General features: G+C 39.3%; 1 protein-coding gene across 2 annotated transcripts in view; it reads right to left on the reverse strand.

The window, feature by feature from the left end:
* usta (uronyl 2-sulfotransferase a) overlaps positions 1-26,995 on the reverse strand; it is a 107,899-nt gene that overhangs the window by 11,813 nt on the left and 69,091 nt on the right. For both annotated transcript variants that reach the window (XM_034017941.3, XM_059025154.1), the window contains exons 4-7: positions 25,334-25,413; positions 22,301-22,454; positions 11,029-11,126; positions 9,871-10,028 (exon numbers count right to left, since the gene is read on the reverse strand). In XM_034017941.3, coding sequence (XP_033873832.1) covers positions 9,871-10,028; positions 11,029-11,126; positions 22,301-22,454; positions 25,334-25,413 — 490 coding nt within the window. The remainder of the gene's footprint in view (positions 1-9,870; positions 10,029-11,028; positions 11,127-22,300; positions 22,455-25,333; positions 25,414-26,995) is intronic.

A 26,995-nucleotide genomic window follows, 5' to 3' on the forward strand; every position in this document is an offset into this window, starting at 1 on the left:
TAAAGAAAACAGCTTGAAGAAACTTGACAAACAAAATACAGTGTGAAAGCTATGTAAAATAAACATAAAATACACTGGAAATACAACGAACATGTCAATGCATATACGCCAACATCATTCAGAAAACCGAATGACTTGGTCAAGTGTAACAAGCCCTCGTCTTCTAGGAATCATAGGTAATTTTTCCAGTTATAAAATGTTAAAATGTTGTCATATATAATACTAGCTGTACATGCAGTACAATATTCAAAGCTCAGCTTTTCCAAAGATAAACAAAGTACATACAATTCTTTTATATAAATAAAAACACTTATTTTTCATACGCCAAGTTGAGATCTTATCTATAAACAGTAACACGTTTAAAGCTTGGGACTCGCTGTCTGTAGCTTGGTGTTGTTTACATTATCGTCAGCATATTTTAAGTGATTGGAAGCTGAAATTACTTTTTTAAAACACACTTTTTTTTTTATACCAATACAGTACTGCTGAATGGTAATCAGTTTGTTTGAAAACCAGGCTTTAATCACTGATAACAGGTGCACAGGTGGTGATTCTGTGAGCGCTCCGGGGCTATATAGTGTGGATGCTTCACAAGCAGAACTGTTATTGCAGTGTTTAAAAATATAAAATCCATTTATACAAAGTCTCCCAGCTTTCTTGAAAATATCTGCATTTCCCTTGTTTTTCTTTTGTGTTTGTTATGCTCTCATTAATATCTAAACCTAGTAGACACATCGTCCGTCAGTTTTGGCAGATTCTACTGTACTTGCTGAAGCGGTTTTATCCCACTGCTAATTAAAAAAATAGCCACCTAGCTAACAATTTCATCCCGAGGGCTACAGTGAAACGTACTTCAAATTGGGACTTTAGTGAAGACCGCGTGTGTACGCTCAGCTCAGCTTTTCCAAAGATAAACAAAGTACATTCAATTCTTTTATATAAATAAAAACACTTATTTTTCATACGCCAAGGTATACAAAATTTCCCAAAACAATATTAATACACAAAGCAAGACTTTTTCTGCCAACACAACAGTTGTTTCAAAATACAAGTTGTATAAGACTGAACAAGACAGATATATTATTATTATTTTTTTATTTTTACTCGGGCAGTTTCATTTAGAATAAACTGGGCATTATTTAGATGATTGTTTGACACATATTGCTAAGTATTTCTCTTGGGTGTGTGAAGAAACAGTTTTCTAAGTTGGGTCAGATAAGCCAAAGACATCTGGTGACATATGGAGTCATTGTTTTTACTTAAGTAAATTAACATTTGTTAATGTTTTTTTTTGTTTGTTTGTTTTTTTAACTGCTTTAAACTCAAGTAAGTGGCATATTCTTGATTGGTAAATAAATGTGCTTTTGTTGAAATTGCTCAATGTCTGTTGATTAAAGAAATTCCGAGCTTGTGTAATGTGATACGTATTGTATCATGAGCTTAGTGTATCGTCTTACCCTTACTACATACCAGTTACATAACTGCTGCCAAGAAAAGCTTAAATACCCTTGATTTACAGTAATTGCAAGAAATACAGGACAGAAGGCCACATTTTCGGAATATAGCATTAACTTGAAATTGTTTCATGTTGAGTCTAAACAAACTTGATTTTCTAAAATCTGATTTATTTCCTGAAACACACTCAACATTTCTGTTGTCCACATTCCTCAGAAAGAGCCATAGGATTGCTATTCTTGTCTTAAGTGATCAACTATTTAACAAAGTAACTTTTTGCTACAGCTAAAACAGTAGGGACCAATGTGTTCCTTGTGAAAACTGTATTGCAATCTTTATGAAGGGAACACTGCTCCACCTGCTGGACACACATTTAAACTTCAGCTGCATAACTGTTGCCCTGTACCATACAAGCTTTTTATATCTCAATAAAAGTATTCAATGTGTTCTGCTTTTCAAGTCTGGTGTACTTGACATTTTCAACAGGTTTACAACAAACTATTGGGACGAAATTCATTAAAGTACAATTACAAATAGTATATCATCATCATCTTCAATCTTGTACGTGCAAGGGTTTTTATTTATTTATTTATTTATTTATTTATTTATTTATGTTTAACGCAAACATAAATGAATGCCACAAATTGGAAAGACTATGAGCCCCCTAGTTTGCAAAGCCTTGCTATTGCAGCAGTGTGGAGTAGTGGTTAGGGCTCTGGACTCTTGACCGGAGGGTCGTGGGTTCAGCCCCAGGTGGGGGACACTGCTGCTGTACCCTTGAGCAAGGTACTTTACCTAGATTGCTCCAACTGTATAGATGGGTAATCGTATGTAAATATAATGTGATATCTTGTAACAATTGTAAGTCGTCCTAGATAAGGGCGTCTGCTAATTAATTAATAATAATAATAATAATAATAATAATAATGGGTTACCTGGCTAAAAGAAATGAAAAGGTCAACAGTGTGTGGACAAAATATAGACAATTCAATAGCGCCACAGTGTGCATGGAGTCAGTGGTATGAAGCAGTTGTCACACCACATGCAAATGGCCAAATTAACTTCAAAAAATACAGGCCAGCACTGGCTATTCATACATCTTTTGTGTTTTCTTCCTAGAAACTATGGATATGGTTCACAGGTCATTACTATTTTGGAAACTGCAACTACTTTTGTAGATCTTTTGTTTTCCTGGCATCTCTCACTTTGGACTACATTTTTCCATTGGATTGTCAACAAACTGATGCTGGTAGACTGAGATCCAGCCGAGGTATACATACATATATTGTCCATTTTCCACTATCACTGTTTTCAATTCCATTTGATTAATTGTATGAGGCTGTCGTTACATTGCTTTTGTGGTTACTGATTTCATTTTTCTGTCACTTGAATAATCTACCAACAAAAGGAGACCAGTGTAAAAGACCATACAAAGTTACATTCATCATGGATATGTTGATATTCCATATATAAAATCAAACATGAAAGAGCCACAGTCTTTTTATATTTAATAGGCCTCGTAAATTATAAGGGGGATTAAGGAGCAACCCATTGTAGAAATCTTACACAGGACAGGCAGCCAAAACCATTTATTTAGTCTATTCGGTAAGAAGGAGAGAAGCATATAGAGTTTATCTTACAGCTACAATACATTTTTGCCTGAAGTCAAAGATTGCTTATAAATGAAAACAGGATAGAAAAACTGGTAAAAAGAATATGTCTTATAAAATGGAAACTGTCAAGAGTGAAAGAGTGAATAGGTTAGCCTAAAGGCAACTTTACATTCTAGCACAGAAATGGCCAACCAGTCAGCAAAAAAAAAAAATACAAAAAATTACAATTCCTAACAAATGGGTTTTAGAAAAAAATGGTTGCCTAAAGGAGCCACAGTATAAAACTACTTTAATCTAATCTTGAAGGCATTGTTTGTTAGGAATCAATAAACACTTTTTGTCTATTAATACTGACAATGTTACAAATGGGGTGTTATTGTTAAGGCAATGACATTTTTTATTGTAACTCATTCACATTAATATTTGATGGGTGTAAAAATGCCCCAACAGTTAACCTTTTTGCAACATCAAGGAATCAATCAATAAATCAAGCCTATTCTTTGCACTTTCACCAGTGTATTTGAGAATGTTAACTTGCCTGTTATTTTCAACTTTATCACACAACTTTATATGTGATATAACTACCACTATGCATTTTTAGCAAGGCTAGAAGGAAATCACTGTTCCTGCATTCTACAACGGATTCTACTGCATTTCACATGAGAGTATGAGAATATTTTTTCCCCTTTGATTAAAAGCTCAGAGCTCTATCTTGTCTGTGTGGGACTGAGTTTCGTCTTGCTGCATTTTATTTGTTTTTAGCTGCATGTTTGTTATTTGCAAACATTTAGTAGTCAGACTTTTAAAGAAAGTTACTAAAACCGTCTGCATTTTTTTTTTCAATTCAGAGTGCCCAATTATTTTACCCTCGATATTCTACCGAATTTAGAATGTCCTATTATTTTTTCCCCTCATCGCGTCCTCCGAACCCACGACCGAGCCAGCATCCTCTTACATCCAGTACCTCAAGAGCGGATGTCAGCCAGCCCTGCAGGTGTCTGTCCGAGCTCACTGAGTACTTGGCTGGTAGCGTCCGCTGTAGCGCGATGCGGAGAAACAGTCCCTTCCGGTTTTGCCTCCCTAACCCGTGGGAGCGCCCAGGCCAATGCAATGGTCCCTCTGGAGTTCCCAGCGAAGACCGCCAACTTCGCTTAGCCAGGATGTGAACCTCCTCTCCCCTAGGTCTAGGACTCACCCTGCACACCACGCGGCCATGCCTTTACCAGGTGAACCACTCGGGGACCCACCATCTGCATGTTTAACTGAATACTAACTGGTATCATGGGGAATTGTATAATATACACTCTTAGCCACCTGACCTGGTGTCCCACACTTTAACACACTTCTTGTTCTTGTTTATGAAGACAGATTACTCACGCACTGTACAAGGAGCGAGCCACAAGATTTTCCTTCCTTTCGTTTACTCAAAAAGACCAGACGACAGCCACCCTGGGCTCTATTTTGCTACCAGTAAAGCTGCTAAGCATCCTGACATTATTCAAGTGTAAACAAAGCCTTTTAAAATGCAATTACAAAAGTTTGAGACCTCTACAAATCAGTGGGCATGCTATTTTTAGCAAGACTAAAACATGGCTTTGTTAACTGGGGGCAAAGCTACTGGGAACATTTGAGACATCAGGAAAGCTGACAATTCTGCATCAATTATATTTTGAGAAAAATAATTCAAGATGACTACAGGCAGTTACTATCTAGTTATAATTTTGCAGCCAGCCTGTCAAATAGTTTAAAACTGACTGATCCAAAAATCTAGGCCCTGTGCCATTTCTTTTCTTTTTTGTGATCAATTGTTTTTTATTTTCCATCAAAACAGCTTATACAAAAAATCTTGAGAGAATCCATACAGTTACAAAGAAAGCAAAACAAAACATAAAATGAAATGAAATGAACTATATACATTGGAGTCTCAGAGCTTGCAATTTAAAATAATTAAAAAGAAAAAATATATACATATATATATATATATATATATATATACACACACATACATATACATACATATATATATATATATATATATATATACATATATATATACACACACACATATACATACATACATACATATATATATATACACACACACACATATACATACATACATACATACATACATACATACATATATATACACACACACACATACATATACATACATATATATATACATACACACATACACATACATACACATATACATACATATATAATTATAAAAAAAGGTAAACAAAAGTACCATACTAAAATTATGCCATTGAGATGTTGGATTGCCATTTCTTTTCTTACAATGTGAAGTCAATTTAGATTTTATATAGACCCTTCCTGTCCTGCTCCGAGTTGTATCGCTTTATCTTAATAGTCTGTTTATCCTGGTTCATTCACCCAAAAGGAAAGTTAAAATCACAATGTAATGAGCAGAAGGAATGGAGAGTTTATCAGTAAAACAATAAAGGAGGGGAAGAAGGCACTTTTTGTCAATGTCTTTATACAGGATCCCCACAGAAAATCCAACATCCAACCCCAGGTGGCCTTCATATATAGATTGCATGTAAAAAAAAAAATAGTTCTCCAATCGTGAAATAAGAATTTTTACTGCACACAGAGATCTTCCAATATTTTATTCAGACCTATATTTCCCATTTTAAAAATGATGGTACCGTAGTAGTGTATCCCAGAAAACACTAATGTGGCCTGTTATGTAGTGCAGTCACATTTTGTAATATATTAGCACATTATAATCCCTTTTAATAAACTACAATATTAAAAATGCAATGTGGCTATAAAGTAATTCCTACTGACACCCTGTATTGGCACTGCCCATGCTGCACCTGCACTGTAAAGAAATAATCAAGAAGTCAAATCATTCAGAAGCACTAAAACTGAAGAAAAAAAACAAAGAAAAACCAAGCAAACAAGGAGTATAACACTGTTACACTGGATAAGTCACTATCTGACTACTGGCAATCCTGAGACTTTTTGATGACACTTCAGTGTATTCAGTGCTGGAGGGCTACAAAGATCTCCAGCCACGGGGAGAACACATGAGAAAGATCTCCAGCTTTCACACCACCAGTCTGGAGGTGCTGCCGGATTTTCTGGCCAAGGAAGATCCTCAATGAGGAGCTCCTTCGAATCCCCAAAATGAAGGATATCATCGCAGAGATCTGACAGCGGAGGTGAGATGGCTTGGCCATGTCCTAAGGAAGCCCCCTTACACCATCCCAAGAGTTTCCCTGAGGTGGTCACCGGCCAGCAGGAGAAAATGAGGGAGGCCCAAGAAATACCTGCAGAAGGACATTGGTGTCTGAACTATCCACTACAGCGCTGTGGACCAGTTGAGATGGTAATCGTTTACGGATGTCTGGCATGGGACGAAGGGGATTAAGTAAGCAAGTACGTAAGTCAGTGTATTCAGATAGACCAATCCCTCAATGCGTGTGTGTGGCAAAGCGCCCCGCCCCTGTGTGCATTTGTGTTATGTGTTGTATGTTGCGTGTGTAAATGTTGGTGTATAGATTGGTACACGGGATATAAACGGGTCTGTGTTTCACGTGTATTTAAAAAGTGTAGATTTGTATTTAGGCACGAGGAGAGCACAAATCACTTCATGTGCTGGTTAAATGTAATATGTGAGCACGGGGTTGCACAGAATTAATTCACGTGCTGGGATTCAAGTGAATAATTAATTAGTAATTGAATCCCAGCACAATAGTATATATAGACGCACATTTCTTGCACTCAGGGTTGGGTGTTCGAGAGTGGAGAACGGGTGAGAGAGAAGGAGAACGTAAAATAGTAAAGTAAAAATAATATCTAGAAGTGTTTGTACTCACCGTGTTTGTTTGTCCCTCCGTGCACCGTTTGTTAAGTGTTTAGTAGTACGTTTTGTTTGTCTTTTTATTTTGGCTACCAGTGCCGTGTCCTGTTTTTGTCTGTTCAAACCTTTTATTTTCTGTTCGATCACGCGTTCAGCCTCACCAAAACCCCATCTCTCTGTCGTTTGTGTTCCTGTTTCTGGTCTGACGCCACCCACTCCGGCCGTCTTTGTGACACGTGGAGTCAGAAGTGGGATCGACAGCGCCTCCAGGACTCAGGCCAGAGCAGGAACCGCATTTTTTTGAAAAAAAAAAAAAAAAAAGTGTTGGATTACAAAAAAATATATATATAAATAAATAAAATGGGATGGAAGGAGGATAAAGAGGTGAAGGACAGGGAGGAGGAGTGCCGCCTAAGGGCCAGACATCCACGGCGATCTAACAAGCCAACGCCGGGGTGCCTCCTCTGCGACCAGGATCATCTGTTCGCCAACTGTCCCTTCCGCAGTTATGAGGAGGAGCCTGAGAGTCCACAGCCCAAGTGGGAGGAGCCTGAGCGTCCACAGCCCAAGTGGGAGGAGCCTGAGCGTCCACAGCCCAAGTGGGAGGAGCCTGAGCGTCCACAGCCCAAGTGGGAGGAGCCTGAGCGTCCACAGCCCAAGTGGGAGGAGCCTGAGCGTCCACAGCCCAAGTGGGAGGAGCCTGAGCATCCACAGCCCAAGTGGGAGGAGCCTGAGCGTCCTACGCCCGAGTGGGAGGAGCCCGAGCGTCCTACGCCCGAGCGTCCTACGCCTGAGTGGGAGGAGCCCGAACGTCCTACGCCTGAGTGGGAGGAGCCCGAACGTCCTACGCCTGAGTGGGAGGAGCCCGAACGTCCTACGCCTGAGTGGGGGGAGCCCGAACGTCCACAGCCCAAGAGGGGGGAGTCGGTGCGTCCACAGCCCAAAAGGGAGGAGTCGGTGCGTCCACAGCCCAAAAGGGAGGAGTCGGTGCGTCCACAGCCCAAAAGGGAGGAGTCGGTGCGTCCACAGCCCAAAGAGAGGAAAGTCGGGGCTTCCATAACCCTAGGAACCAAGCTGCCAGCAGAGGGAGAATGCCTGCTGGTCCCACCTCCACCAGCAGAGGAAGAATGCCTGCTGGTTTCCCCTTCCGAGGCAGAGCTGTCTCTGCCTCCGCCACCTCCACCGGCAGGAGCAGAGCAGCAGGAGCTGCCTCTGCCTCCGCCACCTCCACCGGCAGGAGCAGAGCAGCAGGAGCTGCCTCTGCCTCCGCCATGTCCACCAGCAGAGGGTGAATGCCTGCTGGGTCCCTGTCGACCAGCAGAGGGTGAATGCCTGCTGGTATCACTTCCCCCACCAGCAGAGGATGAATGCCTGCTGGTATCACTTCCCCCACCAGCAGAGGATGAATGCCTGCTGGTATCACTTTCCCCACCATCACGAGGAGAGGAGCGGGAGCTGCCTCTGCCTCCATCACCATCAGGGGGAGAGAAGCAGGAGCTGCCTCTCCCTTCACCAGAAAGACCAGGGCGTGAAGCTGGCGGCCCTCCGCAGCCCTTGCATAGGCTGCTGAGGGAAGCATGGGTAAGAATCGCCTGGTCGCAGAGGCCGAGAAGAGGGCCAACACCCGCATCCCGGCTGGTCCTGACTCCCTGCCACGCTTCACCCTCGCCTGGGGCTGTCAGCCGTGCCGCATCGCCTGGGGCTGCTAGTTGCTCCGCATCGCAGCAGGAAGTACTGTGGCCGGAACCCCACCAAGGGGAGTTGTCGGCCACGAAGAAAGTGGGGGAGGTCAGGAGACCTGCTCCCACTGCAGCAGTTTCGCTGCCGGAGATCGTGGGGGCGGTCCGGATACCTGCTCCCACTGCAGCAGTTTCGCTGCCGGAGATCGTGGGGGAGGTCCGGAGACCTGCTCCCACTGCAGCTTCTTCGCTGCCGGCAGTACTGTGGTCGGAGCCCCACCAAAGGGAGCTACCGGCTACAAAGAAGGGGGACGAGGTCTGGAGACCACTTTCCCCAGCAGCAGTTTCGCTGCAGGAGTTCTTGTGGCCGGAGCCCCACAGGAGGGAGCTGCCGGCTACGAAGAAGGGGGAGGTCGGGGGACCACCTGCCCCCGCAGCTTTTTCGCTGCAGGACGGGACCAACAGGCTGTCAGCCGTGCCACTACCGGCAGGGGTGCTGACAGCATGGCCAGCCATGGGCCCACTGAAGCCTCCCTTCCCAGCCCGAGACTTTGTCCTGGACTGCTGGATTTTTAAGGGGGGAGGTGGCCGTTGAGGCCATGTGTGCTGCGCACAAGGGGGGGTATATGTGGCAAAGCGCCCCGCCCCTGTGTGCATTTGTGTTATGTGTTGTATGTTGCGTGTGTAAATGTTGGTGTATAGATTGGTACACGGGATATAAACGGGTCTGTGTTTCACGTGTATTTAAAAAGTGTAGATTTGTATTTAGGCACGAGGAGAGCACAAATCACTTCACGTGCTGGTTAAATGTAATATGTGAGCACGGGGTTGCACAGAATTAATTCACGTGCTGGGATTCAAGTGAATAATTAATTAGTAATTGAATCCCAGCACAATAGTATATATAGACGCACATTTCTTGCACTCAGGGTTGGGTGTTCGAGAGTGGAGAACGGGTGAGAGAGAAGGAGAACGTAAAATAGTAAAGTAAAAATAATATCTAGAAGTGTTTGTACTCACCGTGTTTGTTTGTCCCTCCGTGCACCGTTTGTTAAGTGTTTAGTAGTACGTTTTGTTTGTCTTTTTATTTTGGCTACCAGTGCCGTGTCCTGTTTTTGTCTGTTCAAACCTTTTATTTTCTGTTCTGTTTATTAAATGCTGAACGCGATCACGCGTTCAGCCTCACCAAAACCCCATCTCTCTGTCGTTTGTGTTCCTGTTTCTGGTCTGACGCCACCCACTCCGGCCGTCTTTGTGACAGTGTGCTGTAAACATTAAAAAAATCTACCTGGACTTTTGTAGATGCTGACCACATCTTTGAAGAAATGAGGTAAGAATCGTTCCAGTAACAGAAGCACATCTTCCAGCTCCTCCAGAATTCCCACCAGGAGGAAATTCTCCAGCACGTTCTGCTTGGCCCTCTCCAGAGCCCATTCTCCTGGCTCCCTTCAATGGGGTACAAAAAACAAAACATATATTTTTTTAAATGGTCCAAAAAGTGGTCTTAAAACTCTAGGAAAAAACACCAACAAGATTAATGTTGCGGTAATGGGCCTTTGAAAGCAACTGTTTTTGATGACCTGGTACTGAAAATACTGGAATACTAGCAACATATAAAAGAGGGATAAAGCAGGATTGACTGTTATTGTACTCCATCTACATTTATATGTAGTAAACAAAACAAAAAAAAAAACACAACACAGACCAACCCCCCCCCCCCAAGAACAATAATAAATGTGTTGGTTTCAGGAGGTTTGTAACTACTCTGTTACCAGAAAGCACAGTCTCCGGCTTGAAGTGGGAAGATTGTTTTCTTTGATCCAAATTGTGCAGTTTAAAAAAAAAAAAAAAAATGTCCAAGCATTCCTGTTGGAAATCTGAGCTGTTCAAGTAAGAGCTGTAAAATGTCCCTTAATCTTAGAGGTTTAATATGGAGCACATATGGTTGCCACATTTTTTTTTTTTTCCCCCATCACCACAGATTGCAATTGACCAGAAGTATAAAACATTTATAAAGCTGGTAGGTGTCAGGTTTTAATTGAACACAGCCCCTGTTCAATTACTGTTTTTACTGCAATTTAGAAGTAGTTGCTGTATGTGAACAAGCCAACACTGTGCATAGAGATATGAGGAGAAATATGTAACCGTTAAAAAAGGAACCGCACACAGATCTAAGTAAAAGATCCCACATACAACTGCGCCTCGTATTTAATCTTACCGGTCTGTTATGGTCTACTGAGACATACATGATCTCTCTTTGGAAATAACCATAAACAATAAAAAACTTATTGTCTCTGTTCAATTTGTATAAAAAATCAAAGCTATACTGTATGTGCCCTTTCACAATGCATTCATTTAACAGATCCTGGAAAGAAAAAACAACATATTTATGGCCTTGTTCACATATTATAAAGCAATTTGATATTTGCAAAACACATTCACCTACCTGCACCTTGGATGCTGTCCACAGAAATAAGGGATGATGTAAAACAGCCTGGGATTGGAGCATTCGGGGTAGTTTTCAAGAATGCACTCATTGATGTCCTAGGAAGGAAAAAGCACAAGTGAAATTAGCAAACAAGGGTTTTAAAACGTACTTTTGCATAACAGCAAAGCATGAATCTGAAAAAGGTTAAGGCATTCTTGATAGACCAATTTCAATGTATTCAAATCACATTGACAAATAACATGTACTAAAATTATTAGCTGAGGCACCCTGGTTTATTAGTCTGATACCCACTAAGATGTCCATTTCCTCTATAGCAGAAGCCTGACATACCACTTATGCTTGAAGAGACAATCAGGCTCTAAACATATCATCCTTGTCTAGGCGCCAATGTTGAATTAATTTCAGGGATTTGACATTAAGATTACACAGAATGGCCAAACTACTCAGGCTAGATCAGTGATGACCCATTTGTGGCCAGAGTTGTGCTTTCCAGTGGTGGTTTTCAACAAACTTTGCCATTTCAGGAACACCTTTGGGACTATGTTGATGGACATATTGGTCAATGTCGCCACCGTGTTGAGGGACGCAAGGGCAACTACTGTTATGCCCCATGTGAAGCCACAGAGATTCTTCTGTAGGAGTGTGTCTGAATTCAGATTAGCCTGGGTATGGACTTGACTGCAGCACTATTGACACAGTTTCATAAACACCTGAAACTACCCAATAACACTAAGCAGAGATCTTCTAAGGTATTTCAGATGGTGGTTATTTATTAAGTTAGGGTTCTCAAAAGGTATTTGCTTGGTATTTTAGTTGGTTTTATATTTGACTGACTAGCCTAGATTTTCAGCTAAGCGAGGAAGTTGATCTTGGAAACACTGAAGTCTTTTTTTAGGCTACTTTATTTATTCAGTGTTCACGAATACCTTGCTTACACTTGCCAACTAACGTTTTAACATTTTAAGTTAAGTCATTTGTGAAGATGTTATCTGTTAAATCACCTACTTATACCACCAGGTTTGACAGCAACAGTGGATTAAATCTGCCTTGCTGTGTTGAGTGTGTGCTCAGAAGGCGTTTTATATTACTTATATTGGAGTATTAAAGTGTGTTTGTTTTAAGTGTCGCTAGAGTAAGATGATGTTCTGTTATTGATGCTTACAGTATACTGAATTTAGAGTAAGCTCATTTCTCTAAGCTTTGAAACAGACATCATTTTGTCTTTTAATAGCTTAGCACTGGATTGTCTTAAAAATAAGAAACCTGAGTGAAAAAAAATATAAAAAAATTCATACTGTCTAAAAAAGCATAAATCTGAAAATGAATCCACATCCTTGCAGCACATGCTATAAACTGAATGTATGGTAATATCTAGCTTTTGCCACCAGAGGTCAGAAGACAAACAGAAATGTACCTGAGCAGTCTTCAGCATGTTTTTACAGATAATCTGCAATATATGGTGAACAACACTGCCATTAAACCACATCCCGGCAGAATATATTGCTTAATAAAACAACTATTCATTTAAATTGTGGGTATTTTCAGATTGCATCAGCTAAAACCTGCAGACTCCATTTCATTGCCCATTTAGTGCAACTTTTTTCTTTCTTTTATTACTGTATCAGTTTCAGTTTCTTTCTCTTGTTATATCCAAAACAGACTGAAAAGACCCCACTTACTAGTAAAAAGGACTCTCCTCTAGTTCTAACATAAGTTGCTAATGCCTAAATCATGTATTAAAATGGATTTAGGAAAATGTCAGGTGTTAAAATAGCAATAAAGCCCACATATCAGTACATTGGTGCTATCTTTGGTACAGTTTAAAAAAAAAAAGGTTATATTGGAAAGGAATAAAATGTGTATAATATTATATTAAATGTTTTTGCAATTTTGCCTGTTTTGACCTTTCTTGCATTTCCATGACGAGTATGGTGTTTTACTGGTAATGCAGAAACAGGAAATCAACATATTTAGGCTTAGGTTTAAGAATAAAATCAGACACTCCATTTCCTGTTATGTTTCTCATTACAGAGATAACTTAATGTAACTAAATGTGTGGTATATGAAAAAAAACATCACTTAAATATTACAGTAGTCCCTGCGTATAGGAGCACCAGTCATAAGCGAACACATCAGCTAAGCAAACACCCTTGTTGTGAAACAGATTTTTCCCATTGTAAATGCTCTGTCTAAAGGAACAGGAACCTCACTTAAAAGAACACCTTTCTGGCACCGATAGCGATTCGTTCACAACTGATACAGTGCTGTTTTGTAACCTGATAGCTCATCATCAACAGACTTAAATTTAGATAGTTTATTCAATCTTTTCAAAACTGACTTGTCATTGCGAGAGTGTCTTGAGGCACACTGATTGGTTTATATCATATCATTGCCTCGTTTTGTATTCCGATTTCCACGAGTGCACCTCATCGCTACAAAATGGCATGTAAACAAACGGCAAAATGCGCCGCTGTTCCTCTTGCTACAAAAAGTTGCAAATTGTTCAAGTTCTTGAAAAAAACCTAAATCAGACACTAGTCGCTAAGCAACTTGGTGTTTCCCATTCTGGTGAGTTGCTTCACCATTCTGTCAAATAATTTTGAATATTGCTCTTGTACATGTATTCATAATTAATCTAGAGCTGCTGCTGGATTTTTTAAAGTGTGTAGAGGTGCTGTGTTAATTTAGTTTGACAGTTAGTTTATTTGTCTGTTACTTTATTATTATTATAGTTTATTAACATACACTAGCCTATTGCTTTTCTTTTACTTATTCTGTTTATTTCACATGTTGATGCACGAGCGTCATGAGTGATACATATTTATTGATTTATTGATTATATTGTGTCTGTGGTCAATTCCGTCTTAGAGAACATTCGGCTAAGAGAATACTTTGCTTGCTTCCCGAGGGGCGTTCCCTTACCTGGAGACGACTGTACTATTAACTTAGTTGTCATTTGAGAAGACCAAAAAAACATAACAAAACAAACACCATCTTATGCATTATAAAGCTCTAAAAATAGCCAATTTCCAAAATGGACTGTTAACTTAATAGAAAAATGATGTGTAATAGACTGGTACAAATTCAAGTACAAACAAACATTTCCAATTACAACAATATATGTCATCAACATGCATGAGCGCCACAAAGGAAATAAATCATACATTGACATTGTAATGGGTTCAGGCTTGCTTCAATGATTTTTAAAAACTTGTACAGTCTGCTCTTTATAGGGCAGAAGCTCCCAATGTTGTGGGAGGCTCCCAAAGAGATGGCTTGATGGTGTGATGTGGAATACATTGCCATGTGTTGTTTAAGTTTTTACTTTTTTTGTATATCATTGTGCGTTTGTTTTTAACTTTGATCTACTGTAAATGCCAGAGGCTGTGTAAAAAAAAAAAAAAAAAAAAAGCAGATTGAAGGACTGTAAAAATTGAAAAAAGCCCCTATTGCGGATGTAAACGGCTTAATTTTACTGATCTTCTTTAATATTTTAACCACTGCGTAAATACTTTGCATATGAATCGCCACGAGGAACCTAATTAATGTTTGGGATAGATGTCTGAATGACATGTTTCTTCCACAGTCTACCTTAGTTGGCTTGGGGATGACCAATTAAACACATGATTGTCAGGTTGACTATTTCCATACACAAATTAGAAACCATATACAAAACTCTTGTTCGATCCTAAGTATTTTATTGATCAATATTGATAAATATGGAAGCCTTTTAATTCTACATTAATCCTGCTTCCCTCCGGGGTACTTTATTGATCCCCCCTCATCAGGAAATACATTATTAGTAGGTACAGTTCTGTATTAAGACAGTGGTATTAAGACTTGCCACTGTTTTATTAAATGGGATCAGATTAATACACACCCCACTGTGATACATTTATTTTCTAAATTTGCTACAATTCACCTCATCACATTTTTCTCCAGCATCAGCTTTGTCGTGGGCAACACAACATATTAAATCATTTGGCAGAGAAAGGACCAATGACGTAAATGGTCCCGTTTTGGAAAGGCTAACACCTGGTGGAAGACGAAAGATGAAAGACAGAGACAGGAAAATGAAAAGTGGCATTAAATAAAGCTATACTTTCCAGTAAAAATATCCGCTGCAGACTATGTGGACTGTGTAACAGACAGGGTGTTGTGGTCCAAAGAAGTTAAGACTGCCGCCACAGTCCTTAAAAACCCTTGACTGAGAAAAGAACGAGCAGCCGAGACAAGCAAGTTGGGGTGTGGAAGTTGAAAACACTGTAGGAAAAATAGCACACCTCATTACAGATGGAACTGCAAAAATCTTATGAATAGGGCTTAACTAAAAAATAGCACACAGACACAAATGGAGGCTGATGCAATACGTAGAAGTTGGCTCATTGGATGTTTGTTGGGGTGAGTTAATGCACAACTGAAACCTGAATTAAAATATTAAGTTTCATGGTCTCAAATCAGATTTTTTTTTCTTGTGGACAGCAGTTCACAAGAGAAAAATCACCACACAATTTGGCACTAAAACACGCAGGTGCTTACAGGTTTGTCTTAAGGCATACTAAACAAAGGCAACATGTTTGGCTCCCATTTTCTCTAAGTTATCCTTGCTCTGTTGAAAAACAGAAACCGTAGAATGGTGTAGGTACTCCAAACTTCATCATAAACGTTTACCTAAATACAAAACTAAAACTTTTTGACCACGAGAAACCTGTTACCAGTTTGGCTACCCAAAATGCAGAGAACATTTTAAGGCTAACCTGCTATTAAATCCTGTATCTGTCTGTGGGTTGTGGAAAATTTATTCTAGTTTTAACACTGTGATGAATAAAAAAATGTACATAGTTTCTGTTTACATTGTACACCATGAAAAATGGGCACTATAAATGTCCATCTGGGATTTGTTTAATATTTTTATTCTTCATTTATGGCAGCTGAGGAAAAATAAACACCACATTGGCTGCTCCAATTTGTCATTCGCAAAGCTTCTCTCACAGGTACAGTATTTAATTAAAAAAAAGGTGATGAAAAAGATGCGAGCCAGAATGAATGGCTACAGAGAAACAATGTAACATTAAAGGTGCAAGGGGAGTGATGATGATGATGATGATTATGATATGCCAAAAACATGGCGCAAAAATAATTCAGCTGCTACTAGCAAAACGACTGCCAACCACATCAAGCTGTTTGTTAAACTAATCAAGGCTTTAACATGTATTTTACAGATCTGTGACCTGCAGTTCAATACTGATGAGTAGTTTCCAGCTCCTGCAATATACAGTAAAGTGGAAACAATTCTGAAGCACAGTTTTGCTTCCTTTAAAACCATTAAGCTTGTGGATGTTGCTGACAATTGCTGAGCTGAATCTTTGAAATTTTAAATGTTGGTTTAGGTCCTATTTCTTAGATGATGGTTGAAATTGAAATCTAACTATGTGTTGAAATTGAAATCTAACTCTGAACCTGTTTTCCATGGCAAGCAATAGTAAATGCTAGAAAGTTCTATTTAATGTTGCAGTCTTGAGTTACTATTATTTATTATTATTATTTATTTCTTAGCTGATGCCCCTAATCCAGGGCGACTTACAATTGTTACAAGATATCACATTATTTTTACATACAATTACCCATTTATACAGTTGTTTTTTTATTTTTACTGGAGCAATCTAGGTAAAGTACCTTGCTCAAGGGTACAGCAGCAGTGTCCCCACCGGGGATTGAACCCACAACCCTCCGGTCAAGAGTCCAGAGCCCTAACCACTACTCCACATTGCTGAGTTGCTTGATTATGGTTGGTACCACCTAATTCTTAAGAATGTTTAGTGCCTTCAACAAATAGAGCTGTCCATGCTGAATCCAGACTTAATACAATATCTGATGCCTTCCCACTTTCTCTCCTGATTAATTTAATGGTCATCTGGATAATGACAGAAAATATGTCTGATAGAGCAGTTCCGAGACCACTTTGCATGTTCTGTTACACTTGGCCGATTACGTAATAAAAGCTCTAACTGACAACATAGAAATGGGAAAGTATGAGGCGTTGCAATAAAATGTTCGGTCTTTGTGGCACTGGGCTGCTGCGTGGTCCTATGGTTAACATACAGTTTGTTTCTGTGGTGTACATTAAGGAGGCTGAACTGGGCTGAAACAACATGGGCGGAGTCAACTTGCCTTTGCGTACCAGTCACTTCACTGTGGGAATTCTCTATACCCAATAATTCGTTTTTAATTACTTTATTAATGGGTAAAACATATTTCTGGATGTTTGTGGTGTTTAATAACATGCTTTGTATTCTTTTTCAGTAAAGCCACAATAATGAACACAATTTCCCTGCAGTTTGTAGCTACTAGTGGAGGAGATATATAAATAATTGCTCAGCAAAATTATTACGCACAGAGTAATCAATATAGCTTCTGTCTTTTTCTAAAATAGTAAATGACAATTAATTATGGATAGTCATATAATTTCTACAATTTTAGACTTTAATTGAAATGCATAAAAGTTCTGATAAAATCACCACTCATAATGCTCTAAGTAAGCAGCATCCAAACAACAGCAAACATGTTTCCTGATTTAATAGTTTAAAGTCTGAACAAGGGTTTTTGCCTCCAGGTACACATAATCCAGTACAGATTTGTAAACAGTATCAGTGCTGTGTGCCAAAATCTTCTAGCCTTCACTGCAACATCTGGGATGACAGCCACATCAGATGTAATTTCCTCAGAGCACAGTGCTCCAGAACCCTGTCCCCCCACAGCACAGGGTCTTTCCTGTCCATAAAAGTCCATTTCAGCGATAGGACTAACATAGAAGTTACATCAAAACATTATCTGCCTAGATTTTCTTTGCAAAATAGTACAGTCAAACATGCTTATGGGACCACCTTTATTTAGTGACCACCTGGCCTAAGCGACCACTTTAAATTCCTCCCAATGATAGTTGTATTTTTATTTAACTATATTAAGCGACCACCTGTCTAACGCGACCAGCGACCATAATTCTCTTACCCAGCAACGGACTCAAACCTGTATTGAGCACCCTTACACAGGGCTATTGTTATAAGAAAAAAATGGTTTTAAATGGTACGTCCTAAATTCAAAGGAATACGGTAACCATTCTAGTGGTCTTTTATTCGTAATCAATAAAACAACAGCACGCTCATGCAAAGGAAGAGAGAAAGTGTGGAGACACAAAAGGTCCTCCCTAGATGACGGAATTAAAGTCATTAAACTTGTAAAGACAGTAAGTGCCAGAAAAACTGCTGAAAAATTCGGCACTAGAAAGACGTGATACAGCATTTTGAAACGGAAAGAACCAGGGCTTGAAGTTTTAGGTTTTTAAAATTTTTGTTCACGTGACCGTGTTTTGAGTCGATTCAATATCTTAATTAAGCTGTTAATTACTGATCAAAGTCGCTTCTTTTTACCTTGATGTCCCGACTGACTTGCTGTTTCTGTTTCACCTTCTTCATTATTCGAACACAAGAGCAAGCATTGACATTAAATCACTTCCCCCAGATGCTACTTTAACTTGCCTTTCGTTCTCACACTTGCCTGGGAACTAGGTAGCTTCCAATGTGTCTGTTTCGTGTTGTGTTGTTCTTTCCCGCTAATTTAACAGAATGTTCTCATAATTAGGATGTAGCGGCTTAAGACTTAAAGGCAAACCGTTAAAAGGAAAATAAACACCGAAAAATTCAAGCCATGCTTATGAAAAAAATGTGCGTGGTAACCGAAAAAGATCTTATGCTTATGCTGGCGTTGGTTTCAGGATGCAATGAATCAACACGTACCTGAAAGGCAGACACAGAAATCTGCAAAGGATTTAAAACATTTTGTGCGACCTGAGAGAGGCAAGCATTCATTACTTTCACAAAATCATTTGTTTTGTAAATGCATTCTCTAAATCAGGGTTTCTCAATCTCGGTCCTGGAGACCCCCTGTGGCTGCTGGTTTCCATTCCAACTGAGCTCTCAGTTACTTAACTAGACCCTTAATTGAACTGATAATTTGCTTAATTAGACATTTTTATTTGTTTTCAGCTCTTAAAACAATTGCAGACTTCAAGTTACTTATCAAATGTTATAGCTAACTTGAAATAGTTAAGTAACTGAAAGCTCAGTTGGAATGAAAACCAGCAGCCACAGGGGGTCCCCAGTTTGAGAAGCCCTGATCTAAATGAATGTTATTAAATTACATACTTCCTTTTGTTCATATTACATCTGCTGGCTTTTACAGTGCATGTAAGACATACATAATTACAGGAAAGCATGTCAGAGACAAATAGAAAATGTCTAAGTTATGGGCCCTCTTTGAAGAGACCATCTGTGTTGAGGCCACTATTAGACTGTCCCTTGAGTGGTCGCTTAATACAGGTTTGACTTTAGTTCAACTGTACAGGGCATTTAGATACATACATACTGTACATTACAGTCCTGCTTGTGTCCAACTTTTACGACCCGTTTCCAACCCGGACCTGCTACAACAGGACCCGACCCGAATCCGCAACCCGCTGCAGCACCGTCTTATTACCCGCGACCCGACCCGCTTTAATAAGACCTGCAACCCGACCCAAACCAGCAAAAGTTTGTCTTTTACCTACTGCCTGCGTCAACTGACTCTCTCACGCTCTCACATTCACACACAGATATCTCTACCATTCTCCACAGATTGAGTTTATACAATAGGCTATACAGTGTGGTAGCTTTCTCCAGTGGTCTGGATATATTTTTACATTGTAACATATTAACTCTCTCTACTTACTTTACTATAAAATACCTGTCTATTCCTTTCGTGCCACCAGCTGAAAGCCACTTGTGCTTTCTCAGAGATGATGTATCAGTTTTGTGGCTGTCGTTCACAAAAACATAATGACAAGCACTGGATCCAATCACATGTTCATTATTTTCATTCGCTATGATTCCAAAATAATTCCACACTTCTAAATTTACCTCTCGAACTACGATATAAACCCTGCGCTATCTTTTGTTTCATCTCGTTCACAGACATTTTTAATATCCCCAAACAAACGTGATAAAAAGATCTTGTGACGTATCAAACAAGCAAGAACAACACTGCTTAGTCAGCTGACTCCTCCCTAATCGTCTCCTGCTTCAGTGCAGGAAATACCGGTACATTTACCTACACAGAAAACGTTTTTGGTGATTCAATTTCGGACCCGAAAGTAAAAAGAATTTGACCTGCACCCGAACCACAAAACTCAAAATAGTTCACATTCCGACCCGAACCCGACCCGCTTTTGCTGGTCACCCGCGGGCCCCGCAGGTACCCGACCCGATGCAGGACTCTACTGTACACGGTCTGCTAATGAGAATGGGTCAGCAAAGTCATCTTTTGTTACAAGCCAATCATATTTAATTAGAACCTATTATCAAACATGCAAAATGGAGAATAATGACCTGACTGCATTTTAGCAAGTCTTAAGTTTGTGCTGTAATCATGGAATGAAATCTCAGAGGACCATCCTGTGAAAGTGATTGATATAATTCTGCAGATGCGTCAAGCAGTCTTCTGGGTTAAAAGGCAATTTAATAAAACCAACTATAAAACAGAACTGACTGGTAGTTTTAATGACTTACTTCACTAGCACTACGATCCAAAGATGTGATGCTTAAATAAAACAGATTACTTAAAATTAGATAATTGCTTGTTACTTTCATACATTTGGCTTTGTGTGTGGGGAAAGTGTGTGCATTACAAATTACATGCATAACCTGCACATAATACAAAATGGCCTGTTTATTTAAATTTCAGAATTAACTCAAATTGAAGTTTCAATACAGTAGTCTCCGGCTAAGAAAAGCAAGCAAAGTGTTCTCATAGCCGAAGTGTTCTTTAAGATGGAGTTGACCACCTGGCACAATATGAATCAATAAATAAATTCATATTTATTACTTGTCATGACTCATGTGCATCAACATATGAAATGAACAGAATAAGTAAGAGAAAAGCAATAGGCTAGTGTATGTTAATAAACTATAATAAAGTAACTGACACACTAACGTTAATAAACTAACTAACTGTCAAACTAAATTAACACACCACCCCTTCACACATTATAAAATGCAGCAGCAGCTCTAGATTAATTATGAATACCTGTACAGGAGCAATATCACTATGTAACACAATTTTTGTTCCTGGGTAGTAAGTGCACTTGTGGAAAAAGGTGTTGTTTTAAGTGAGGCTTCTATTGCTTTAGGGGGAGCATTTACAATGGGAAAAATCTGTTTCACCACAAAGGTGTTCCCTTAGGCCAACTGTTCTCTTAGAAGGTGTTCCTATACGCGGATACTGTAATAAGAAATGTCTATTTGTGAAGGTAAATATGTCATAGCACAGTCCAGATCACATTTGTTCAAGTGGTTCTGAAGATATAAGGTACAGTAACTTCATTAGCCAAGTCAATCAGACAGACCATTGCCTAAATGTGGACCCCCCCCACCCCCTCCAGCAAGCATTTTGCAATCATGACCATGTTCCATAACGATAAGGTTTAAAAACTTAGCATCAATAGCAGCAGTTTTTCTACCAGACTGAAATCAGATATATCTTGGGTCACAGACACTGCTTACTTTGAAGCCTAGCTGCAAGGAAAATGAGGTCTCCAACCTTGTCTGTGGATTTTAAAAAATAAAACAGCTCTTTCTTTAATTTTATCGCTTTTCTGCCTTACAGCACTGATGAGATAACTACTCCAGAGTGAACAGTTTTGTTCAATTTAGCTGCCCTTTGTAGTTCATGAGGTATCAGGCTCACAAGCTTGACAGATATTTGGCATTGCGTTCACCTGTTTTTTCAATCTTTGTGTTGCCTGGATTTGTTTAATTAAAGCATGCACTGTGAGCTTTGTCTACCAGTAAATATTCCTTCACAAACCTGGTAAATCTCAGATTATATTCTTCTTTTTTTCATATCCAAGGGCGGACCTGATCATATGGTTTGAGTTTTGTTGAAATTGCAACAGGCAATTCCGTACCACAGTTTAGTTGAAAATTATGCTACCACATATTTGTCAGGGAAGTTGATTTCCTCAAAATATGACCTCAAAAACACAGGATAAAATAACTTTCTGATAATAAAAAACACCAGTGCAAGCACATACAGAGTGTCCTCATAATCTCCTAAAAGTGAAAGCTTATTAAATCAATGCAGCTATCATCTTCACTATGTAGAGTGTAACAACACTTTCCTGATGAAAGACAAACAAGAATAAGACCATTAAAAGAAAGAAGAGGAATAAGCAACCTACCAGATATCGCTCCTCATTCTTCATTCCTGGCGTTCGGATCATGTGGTTCTGTTCCCCTCTCCAATCACCGAACCGACGGAAGAAGTAGTTGGACAGAAACCGGTTTATTGGATCCCTGATTATATTGATGTACACAGGCTGTTCTATTCCAAACCTAATAAAATAAAACAGGATCATGTTATTCCCAATCCTAACTCTTCCAAATATACAGTACATATATATAATTAGATATGGACTGGAGAGGAGGACTATAGAGAAAAATTACTGACCCGATGGAAGACTATTATTACTGACAGGGGACTTTAATGCCCGAAGCCACAAGCACCCCTGGAGGTAACAATAGTCATCCTGAGGGGCATTTAATTTTCCACTATTAGCTGAGTCTGCAGTATATATTTAATATAGGAGTCATTCAAAATAATAAGGCAAGGTTGGATAGTAAATCTGACTTTATATACTGTAAAGCCATAAATATATATGAGCCTTTTATTGTGCGTTTTTAGTGCTGTACACAGGGCCGGCCTTAGGCTGTGCAGGGCCCTAGGCAGTAATGATTAAGTATGGGGTCCAGAACATCAAATGAATGCTACAGTAGCAACTGTATCTTAAAGTTAGTATATAGGTGCATCATGTAATCATATGCACCTACATACAGGGCTCAAATTACCAGGGGGGTTGGGTAGGTCGATCCCCCTCACTTAAAACTCGCAACTCCCCTTGCTCTGGCATTATTTTGTGATGGGGGGGTCGAGTTTTGAACCCCCCACTAGGGTGCCCACCCGGCCCTAATTGGACAGGACAGTCCCTAAATATAAAGATCAAGTCCCGGTCCCAGGCTAAATGACTCCAGGACAAAATCTGGCCCGGATTCCTAGACACAGTGTAATCTTACAGTTTAGCACAACAGTCAAAACACAGCATAGCTGTCCAGAGCAAAGCCCTGCCCCTGTCGCATAATTTCACAATGGTTTAAGTGGCTTTTTTTTTCATTTTATGTTCTAAATTATGCAAGAACATAAATTACAAAGACATTTTCCTAGCTTTAGCAGCTGCAAAGTTCATTATCAAATCTGAGTATTCTAAATTCTTGGCAACTTTTCTCTCATTTGACAGTATAATATATATATATATATATATATATATATATATATATATATATATATATATATATATATATTAAATTAGAGGTCGGCACGGGTAGAAAAATCTGGAACCAGGTACCCGCCATGAAAAATACCCAGGTACCTGGATCTTTTTTGGGTAATGATTAAAAAAAAAAAAAAAAGTTTTAAGTGCATGATACATATTTAAATACTATATAGAACACATACATTTAATCCCTTTAGATCTGTAAACTTGTGTTTTATGTGTCCCGTGATGCCCCCCACCCCCTCCCCCGTTTATAACATGCCTTGGTTATAACGCTCATATTGTGTGTCCCCAGAGACCCGCGTTATAGCAAGGGAGCACTATATATATATACAATTAATAGTACAGCAATAAATAAACAGATTATACATAAAAAAGGCACAAGGAAATAAACATGATTTATGCACATACTTCATGCAGCTTTTATAACACACTGACTTCGCAACTGCGTATTTCTGGCAGACTGAGGCAGAATCGTGGCTTTGAAAATGGCTACGAAGCTGCACACAAAATTGAGATGGATTTACAGCGGAAGATGGTACATTGTGAAAAGCAGACAGCGTTGGACAATTTCTTATTTTAAAATTGTGTTCTTTAGAATTGATTGTATGTACAACACATATTTTTTATGTTTGATTTACTCATTGTAAGTGTAGTACTAATTAAGCCTACTCCCTTTTTTTTATTTTACACACGCGTGAAGTAAACAGTTCTATGTCTGGGTATTTTGTGTTTCTCATGTTCATTTTTTAACACTGTAACATTTAAAACGCGTGTATTTCAGTGCCATTATACTACAGTACATACCGTTCCATATAAATACACTTGAAAACAGGGGCTTTTCGCTTATTGGCAACTTTTTGCTGGGAACCAAGAAGTTGTTAATAAGCAGTATCTGTATATGCCCGAAGACATAAGCCCGATATACGCTATGTGGTGTATTTTGTGGTTGCAATCCTGGGAATCCCGTATGATAAATTCAGCTCCTGAATCCCAATTTCAGGATTGTATTAAGGAAACACTGATTCTGTTTTCACTCATGATTTTACCTTGTTTCGTTATGTGTGCTACTCTGCTGCACTTAGTAACTAGGCAACCAAACCCTACCCCTAAAATTAAAACCACAAGATTTGATATGATAACAACCACTGTCTGCAGCTACTCAGCTCAACATGGCAGAGAGAAATGAAAAAATGACTTATTGACTGTGACAGAGGGGACACAGAGGAGACATTCAGTATATACATTCAGTTCTACAATTAACTTGAATGTTTGTTATTTGTTTTATGAAAACTGCATAGAAGGAAGCATTGTTTTCAGTTGTTATTTTTTGTTCATTTGCCTGTATTTGAATAGATGCGGTTTCTTGATTAAACGTCAGAAATAAAGCACTGTAACCAAGTTTATCTATTGTCACTCTGCCTACTTAACAATCATCTTGCTGTGTGATGGTGACTAACAGGTGTTAATAAGGTAAGGGAACAGTTTTAAATAACGCTATTTTTGTAAATGCCAAAAGTTTTACCAGGATCTCATCTGTCCGCGAGCGCATTTATTATTATTTTTTTTCATAGACACGTTACAATGCCGGTCTTTAAATTGTTGCAGTTAAGCAAATTAAAACAGTCACCTCGTTCTTGATTTTTCTTCTATTTCGCCAGTAAGGGCTGAAGATCCCGTCTATGTTATTGAGCAGCTAAGAACCTTTATTTTATACATTTCAATTACACGTAATTACAATGTCTTAACAGCAAGTATCAAAGTATACCAACATTTTACTGAATTTTTGAAGTTTAATGATTCCTAAAGTTCTGTAATGTGTCAAAGTACATTTAAGCTACTGTCACAGAATGATGCATCTGGAATGTATCAGAAGTGATTTACCTTGTGAAGTTGAGAAAGTGCACATGCCGAGTGTAAAGGAATGGCTGTGGAATATTGCTAATATTTTTCATCAGGTCCGCCTAGAAAACAAGAAAAAATAGTGGATTTTAGAAATTAAAGAATGCTTAGAATTGATTCTGCAATAGAGGGGCATACTACTACTATTATCCTGTACTGGTGCTGCAAGTCCTCGGTTTGGGTCCTCTGTTGCAGCACTTTACATTTAAATCTACATTTGAAAATAAACTGTTAATGTTACAAACGTTTTAAGACACAACCTAGGAGCTTGTAGGAGAAAAAGCTGTCTGTCTGAAGGAATGAATGTACAGTGCCTTGCGAAAGTATTCGGCCCCCTTGAACTTTGCGACCTTTTGCCACATTTCAGGCTTCAAACATAAAGATATGAAACTGTAATTTTTTGTGAAGAATCAACAACAAGTGGGACACAATCATGAAGTGGAACGAAATTTATTGGATATTTCAAACTTTAACAAATAAAAAACTGAAAAATTGGGCGTGCAAAATTATTCAGCCCCCTTAAGTTAATACTTTGTAGCGCCACCTTTTGCTGCGATTACAGCTGTAAGTCGCTTGGGGTATGTCTCTATCAGTTTTGCACATCGAGAGACTGAAATTTTTGCCCATTCCTCCTTGCAAAACAGCTCGAGCTCAGTGAGGTTGGATGGAGAGCATTTGTGAACAGCAGTTTTCAGTTCTTTCCACAGATTCTCGATTGGATTCAGGTCTGGACTTTGACTTGGCCATTCTAACACCTGGATATGTTTATTTGTGAACCATTCCATTGTAGATTTTGCTTTATGTTTTGGATCATTGTCTTGTTGGAAGACAAATCTCTGTCCCAGTCTCAGGTCTTTTGCAGACTCCATCAGGTTTTCTTCCAGAATGGTCCTGTATTTGGCTCCATCCATCTTCCCATCAATTTTAACCATCTTCCCTGTCCCTGCTGAAGAAAAGCAGGCCCAAACCATGATGCTGCCACCACCATGTTTGACAGTGGGGATGGTGTGTTCAGGGTGATGAGCTGTGTTGCTTTTACGCCAAACATAACGTTTTGCATTGTTGCCAAAAAGTTCGATTTTGGTTTCATCTGACCAGAGCACCTTCTTCCACATGTTTGGTGTGTCTCCCAGGTGGCTTGTGGCAAACTGTAAACGACACTTTTTATGGATATCTTTAAGAAATGGCTTTCTTCTTGCCACTCTTCCATAAAGGCCAGATTTGTGCAGTATACGACTGATTGTTGTCCTATGGACAGAGTCTCCCACCTCAGCTGTAGATCTCTGCAGTTCATCCAGAGTGATCATGGGCCTCTTGGCTGCATCTCTGATCAGTCTTCTCCTTGTATGAGCTGAAAGTTTAGAGGGACGGCCAGGTCTTGGTAGATTTGCAGTGGTCTGATACTCCTTCCATTTCAATATTATCGCTTGCACAGTGCTCCTTGGGATGTTTAAAGCTTGGGAAATCTTTTTGTATCCAAATCCGGCTTTAAACTTCTCCACAACAGTATCTCGGACCTGCCTGGTGTGTTCCTTGTTCTTCATGATGCTCTCTGCGCTTTAAATGGACCTCTGAGACTATCACAGTGCAGGTGCATTTATACGGAGACTTGATTACACACAGGTGGATTCTATTTATCATCAT

The sequence above is a fragment of the Acipenser ruthenus genome, chromosome 6, assembly GCF_902713425.1.
Source record: "Acipenser ruthenus chromosome 6, fAciRut3.2 maternal haplotype, whole genome shotgun sequence".
In the NCBI taxonomy this organism is placed as follows: Eukaryota; Metazoa; Chordata; class Actinopteri; order Acipenseriformes; family Acipenseridae; genus Acipenser; species Acipenser ruthenus.